General features: G+C 39.8%; 1 protein-coding gene across 1 annotated transcript in view; it reads left to right on the top strand.

Moving 5' to 3' along the window:
- Nrg (Neuroglian) overlaps positions 1-6,455 on the top strand; it is an 11,498-nt gene extending 5,043 nt beyond the window's left edge. The window contains 9 exon segments of the mRNA XM_011500445.1: positions 1-905; positions 1,896-2,356; positions 2,617-2,973; positions 3,067-3,325; positions 3,417-3,737; positions 3,869-4,088; positions 4,176-4,332; positions 4,823-5,095; positions 6,003-6,455. The exon segment at positions 1-905 is cut by the window's left edge and continues 22 nt beyond it. Of these exon segments, the coding sequence (XP_011498747.1) occupies positions 1-905; positions 1,896-2,356; positions 2,617-2,973; positions 3,067-3,325; positions 3,417-3,737; positions 3,869-4,088; positions 4,176-4,332; positions 4,823-5,095; positions 6,003-6,112 (3,063 nt within the window). The 3' untranslated portion in view covers positions 6,113-6,455.
- The last annotated feature ends 654 nt before the right edge of the window (positions 6,456-7,109 follow it).

Genomic DNA, 7,109 nt, shown 5'->3' with positions numbered 1-7,109 from the left:
AGCTCGAACAAGCGCGAGCCCGTCAAGCAGTACGTGAGCAGAAAGAACGAGGTCGCCCTGCGTGGCAAGAAAATCGAGCTGTTTTGCATATTTGGTGGCACGCCCCTGCCGCTGACCGTCTGGAGTAAAAATGGGCAGAGGATACGGGCGAACGACCGGGTAACCGAGGGCAATTACGGCAAGTCATTGCTAATAAAGCACGTGAACTTCGAGGACGAGGGGACGTACACGTGTGACGTGTCGAACGGTGTCGGCACGGCGCAGTCGTACTCGATACACCTGGAGGTGCTATCGGTGCCTTATTTTACCGTCGAGCCGGAGATCGTAAACGCGGCCGAGGACGAGACAATCGAGTTCAAGTGCGAGGCCAGCGGTGTGCCCAAGCCCCAAATCAAGTGGATACACAATGGCCGGCCAATTTCCGAGGCGCCTTACAATTCCAGGAGGAAAGTCACGCCTAATTCGATAATCCTGGAGAAGCTGCTGAAGAACGACACCGGCAATTACGGCTGTAACGCAACCAACTCCCTTGGCTACGTTTACAAGGACGTCTATGTGAATGTGCTAGCGCTCGAGCCGGAGATTCTCCAGCCGCCGATGGACGAGGCCACCGTCGACGGCAAGACGATAAAGCTGACCTGTCGGGTATTCGGTGCTCCCAAGCCCGAGGTCAAGTGGGTGAGGAACGGACAGGAGCTCACCGGCGGTAGATACAAGATCCTGGAGACGGGTGACCTCGAAATCGAAAACGTTATATTCTCCGACGCCGGCGAGTACAACTGCTACGCGTCGAACAAATTTGGAAAAGTTAACGCCACGGGCTTCTTGGCCGTTAAGGAGCACACGAGAATAACGGACGTACCGGAGGATTACGAAGTCTCGGCAGGCTCCACGGCAACCTTCAGGTAAATCGCGTAGCATCCCCTTACTTCTATTACACTACTTATTATTTGATAAAACATTCTTAAAATTTTCTGAACCGCGCGCGCGTGTAGTAATGCCGACAAAGTTATTTTTCATTTTACATCAATTGTTATGGATAATTGCTTGGTGGCGAGGTGGCGATGGGGGAGGGGGGAGGGGGGCACAGGAAGGTGAAAATTTCGTGAAACACTTGATTTGTCGGATTCTTAGTTTTGCGTAACGCCTCACAAGGTCAACATAAAATTACGAAAGAAATATTTCGTAATAATTTAACGAGCACGATTGACTTGGTTGAACAACTCGATTAATCAAGCTCAACTGACGATTTCAATTCGTTGAAAATGTGAAGAAGCAACAGAAACGTACGAAATTCCCTCGAGATTTTATGCAATTGCTTATAATCCTCATATAATAAGATATTATATCAAACATAAATTATCGTTTCTCTAACAATTAAATATAAATGTTCACGTCTACGTCAAAAGATAAGAATCGTTAGGTTATTATGCTGGGCATTAAACATTTTTTATTTATTTATGTTTTTTTTATCCGCGGCTTAAATTATACATTACACACCGACCTTGGACAATCTCTATATCGTTTAGAAAATGCCTAAGTATATATTTATATAATTATATGTTCAGCCTAGTTCTCTCCATTATAACTGCAATTATTCTGTGGCAAATACTACTAAGTAACTCTATAATTTAATTCGATCAATTGATAAAGCACAAGAGCATTTCGTTGACCTGTTCTTTATTATTATTATTATTGTTGTTGTTGTTGTAGTAGTAATATTTTTAATTTTATTATTATTATTATTATTATTATTATTTTATTTTTTTTTATTATTATTTTTTTTTAATAAAACACAATTTTTTAAATGGAAAATTTTTTGCAATGTCTTCTAACCGTGATTTTCCACTTAAACTCATTATAAATCAGTGACCTTAATAAACGTGTGATTCCAGATGCAATGCCGTAACAGACTCGACTCTGAATTTGAAAATTGACTGGCTAAGTAAAGACGAGCCCATAGATTTCGAAGCCGAGCCGCGCTTCGTACTGAGCACCGACTACTCATTAATGATCACCAAGACCACGGAACTGGACTCGGGTACCTACACTTGCGTCGCCCATACTGATTTGGACGAGAGCCGAGCACAAGCTACACTCATTGTTCAAGACGTCCCGAACTCCCCTCAATTGATCGGCGTTACTTGCGGCTCGACCGAAGCCTACGTCAGCTGGATACCCATGGGCGACAATCGATCGCCAATTCTGCGCTATGCGATTCAGTACAATACGACCTTCACTCCCGACACGTGGGAATTCGCGAAAGATCATGTGCCGGCGACCGAGCAAAGATATACCGTGCAAATGTCTCCGTGGGCCAACTATACGTTCCGCGTTATCGCGTGGAATAAAATCGGTATGAATAAGTTAATTCGTTTGTTACGTTCGCTAAGCTCTCTTAACGGGTAATATTGTTAATTCATTTCAATATATTAATGAGAATAAAGGCGAATAAGCCTAGAATATTTATACATTTTTCTTGTATTAGATTTATTAGACGCATCGCGCTCATGGCATTTACCATTGAACTTAAAACGGATATATTATTTATATCTGTATAAATTATTATAGCCACTGTGTGAACTGCTAAAGCAAAGAATTAATTTTATGTACAAGGACCGTCTCAGCCGTCCTCGCATAGCCAAGTGTGCACAACGCTGCCCGACATCCCTTACAACAATCCAGATAATGTAATAGGCCAAGGAGACGATCCACAAAATTTAATCATCTCGTGGACCGTGATGCCACAAATTGAGCATAATGCGCCGAAATTTATGTACAGAGTGTACTATAAACGAGACATCCCGGGAGAGGAATGGACCACCGAGGATATTCATCAGTGGAAACTCAATACTTTGAAACTTAATAATCAACCCACTTATCAAAGATACAGAATTAAAGTTGGCGCGATAAACGAGAGAGGGGAATGTAGAGAGCAACCGCAAGAAGTAATTGGCTTTTCTGGAGAAGATGGTAAGAATTAAATGTAATTGCCGTCTCGTCAGACGGGTCGAAAAACTAAATATTTCACGAACGATTTTTAAAAAATCTATGTTGACGTTTTAGTGCCTTTGCAAGCTCCGAGCAACTTTACATTGGTAGAAGTAAGATCGAGCACAACAGCGTTGTTATCTTGGTCACCGGTGTCCGAGGAATCCGTGAGGGGCGAATTACGAGGATACAAAATTGAAACGTGGACCGATAAAGATGGAGAAGAAGCTCAAAGAGAATATAATGTCAGGGGCGGCAATAAAACATATGCTTTGGTCAATAAATTTATCCCCTTTAGTAAAAATTACGTCAGGATTAAAGCTTATAATGGAAGGTAAGTAATCGATATATCGCGAGTGATCGTTGCCATGAGTATAGAATATCATCATGAATCACAATAATAATTTTAATGTAATAATTAACAGATTTAATGGCCCGTCATCCGAAGTATTAAGCTTCGAAACTCCAGAAGGTGTCCCCGGTACTGTATTAAGCTTGGAAGCTTATCCTATTGGATCTACGACAATGTTGCTTAAGTGGAGTAAACCCATAGAGATCAATGGGATTTTAACGGGCTATAGAATTTCCTTTCAACTTGTTAATGGATCGAGAATAGGAAATGAAATGGAGAGGCATCCCCAAATTACCGATCCAGAATCGACAAGCGCCAAATTGGCATCGTTGATACCCGAAGCAAAGTATCGCGTTAGTATTCGTGCAACCACGCGAGCTGGACCCGGAGAACCGTAGGTTTTACTGTTGTATTACATTTTGCAAATTAATAGAGAATTATGATGTAAAGAGACTTTGAGCCCAACTGCCAAATACAGATTAAATGTAATGTGATGAAACAATTGTATAACAATCGTTTTAATAGGTATTTCGTGGAGAAAAGAACGCCTGCGTCGCGACGCCCTGACGTACCTACCTTTACATGGCTAAACATTCCAAAAGAAAATGGTCTATCGAACGTGAAAATTATTTGGGAGCAAAAAACCGACGGATTCGCAGGTAGCCATTTCTTCGCCAAGTACCGAATGAAAGGAGAGACGATCGAAATATCAACGGATGCTGAAAAATTAACCAATGAAATCGAGGTTCGTATTTAAAATATCAATCTCATATGAGTGTATTACATTTTGTTTAGAGTAATTTTATTCGAGTAATGTATTTGTTAATTTTAGATTCGTGGACTTGAAAGTGGACGAACATATATTATGTCCATCGTTGCTGTTGATGGGGACTACGTAACCGAGAGTCTTTCGCAAGAAGTGGAAACGAGCAACGAAGGTCCAATTATTCAAGCTCAAGAAAATGTTGCGACAGCTGGTTGGTTCATTGGTGAGTGCTTTTTCTTCTTCATTTTCATACTTCGATAAAAGTACGATATGTACAATTAATTCGCTAGTAAAATAAATCTGTACAATATATGAAAAAAATATTCATTTCATTGTAACATTGCTGACTATAAATTATTAATATGCACATGGTGAAGCTTATTTCTTAAATTAAAGTAAGAATAAAATTAATTGTAAAAATATATAGAAGTATGCATTTCAATAAGCTTTGGTTCTACAAAAATCTCAATGTAAAGGTAATTCGCATTACGTAATATACTTTTTATTGGCCTGTTTGCAATTGATATTACGTAATCTTACACTCTTATTTAATTATTACAATTTACTCATACTTATGTACATATATATATATATATATATATATATATATATATATATATATATATATATTAGAAATTTACCATGATAGATCATCGAATATGTAATTTAAATGTTTCAAAAGGTCTATTTTTATTGGAAATTTCATTGTTTAGGCATGATGCTGGCGATAGCATTTTTGCTCTTCATTCTCATAATCGTGTGCGTGATCAAGCGTAACAGAGGTGGAAAATATGCTGTACATGAGAGAGAATTGGCAGCCGGGCGTGGCGATTATCCCGATGAAGGTGGCTTCCATGAATATTCCCAACCCCTGGACAACAAGTCGGGCGGTGGTAGAAACTCTCTGGCCTCATCCTCGCATCATGATGGCAAGCATCCCGAATCGGATACCGATTCAATGGCGGAATACGGTGACGGCGATACGGGTATGAATTGCTTATCTTTATCTCATGCTAGTTGACAAGTTTGTCCCTTTAGAAAACTTAACAATCATAAACACGTGTACGTTTACTACTATTAAATCATATTCTGACATCGAAAACAAGTTCACACATGGGCTTGATGCGAATGCCACACGTCATTTTTTTCTTTTCAACATCCCCTTAACATTGTTTGCCCAACCTATTTGGTTTTTTTCTTTTGTTGCTTGATTTTCACATAGAAGGTATGAACGAAGATGGGTCATTCATTGGTCAGTATGGCCGTCATCGAAAGCAGCCACCAAACTCACAAGCATTTGCCACGCTTGTTTAAGGTAAGTGTTAACGCACCAGTCGTTTCTTTTTTGTTTTTTTTTTCTTTCTTTTTTTCTTTTTCTCATTTACTTTCTTCATTTACTATTTTAAATTCTTTATAAATACATTTCATTTCTTCGAACTCATACAACATTACACATGAAATTAACAAGTAAAGCAGTATTTTTTTTTTTTTTTTTTTTTTTTCAATGTTTTTATAGAGTGATTTAATTTTCTATATTTGCTAATTTGCTTCAACATATATCTCACCTCTTGTAACCATGAAATATTTATATTTTTGTCACACAATATGTTGACTTTTTTTTCCTATATACAAGCAAACGGCTTAAAAAAAAGTTCGAGTCCTTAAAATAACTTCAATGAACATAAGTATGACGAAAGTTTTTTTATAACTGTTTAACATATTTCTATCGAAATTGTATGGCTCTAAGAGAGTATAACGAAAATTCTCTTCCATACCTGTACAATCGCGTATGCGATTTCGATCGAGAGAATTTCCGTAATACTTCACCGAGCCAATGATGCCAATTTCTCATCATGCACTAAGAAGAAACGTGTTTTGTTTTTCCTAATTCAGGTCGTTTTACGGAGGACGGATCTTTCATTGGTCAATACGGGCCGAAAGGTAGACCGGTAGAGGAGATTCCACCGCCTATACCAACGGGCACAATGGCTACTTACGTGTAACCTTCACGCATCAATTTAATCGAAGCTACTCTGCACTGGCACAATTCTGCAAATATTTAGAAACGAGAGATTGAGAGTGAGAGAGCGTATGCGTACGCGCGTGTACGGCTGTGCGTCATCGCGTGCTTCTCTATGTGCGTTTATGTTGGTGTGTCCTCGAAACTGCAAAACCGCGGTTAATTAACCTTCTACATCTCGCCCCGTCGCAGAAGCTGCGCTGCTTATACATGCACCTTGCGCTGGGCGCAATGTCCACTTTTTACTGCCAATTAGAAATCTCATCTTGGAGATTTTATAAAGTCGACTTTTATGGTACTGTCCTCTATCCGATCCCATTCCTCCCTCCTCAATCGTCCCTCTCCTCTCTCCTCAATCGTCCCTCTCCTCCCTCCTCGTCCGTTCCGTGACATCTGGCCGCTCTTAAATTCCCATAAACGCCCTTTCTCGATTGTGCGAAGGGAGAAAAAGAGGAGATGATTTTTCTTCGAGCAGCCTCGTTTTAGCTAGGTTTCTAGGCCCTGAATTAGCCCCTAAATTTTTATACAATGATGTTAGAGTGAAAAGAAAGTTTGTTAGTAGATGGGAGAGAAAAAAAAGAGATAGAAAAATTCATCGTCCAATATGAGTGCACATACTCGTAATATCGACAGGATAGATTAAATTTGTTCTTATTTGCTGGGTTGGACTTGTAAAACCCAAAAATTACACAATTGGATTAGGTTATTTATTTTTTAATTAATTTTCGTTGTCCAGAAGGATAGGCGTCATCATTGGCAGCGACAGTACTCGACCGAGAAGGCGAGGTCTTCGTGCCTCCGCTCGAAAGCCGTTGCGATCACATTTTGCCTTGAGAGCCTCCACGAGGTGGCTAATTAGTTGACGCAGGTTGAGAATGTTTTAGGACGAGGCAGGTTGTCATCATCGATGAATACGGCACTAGCCAGAAGCTAGAACTTTAATCGAATGATGTAGAGATCCGTAGAGATACGTTGAGATT

Source organism: Ceratosolen solmsi, unplaced genomic scaffold (genome assembly GCF_000503995.2).
Source record: "Ceratosolen solmsi marchali unplaced genomic scaffold, CerSol_1.0 scaffold56, whole genome shotgun sequence".
Lineage (NCBI taxonomy): Eukaryota > Metazoa > Arthropoda > Insecta > Hymenoptera > Agaonidae > Ceratosolen > Ceratosolen solmsi.
This window is presented reverse-complemented; position numbering and strand designations above follow the sequence as displayed.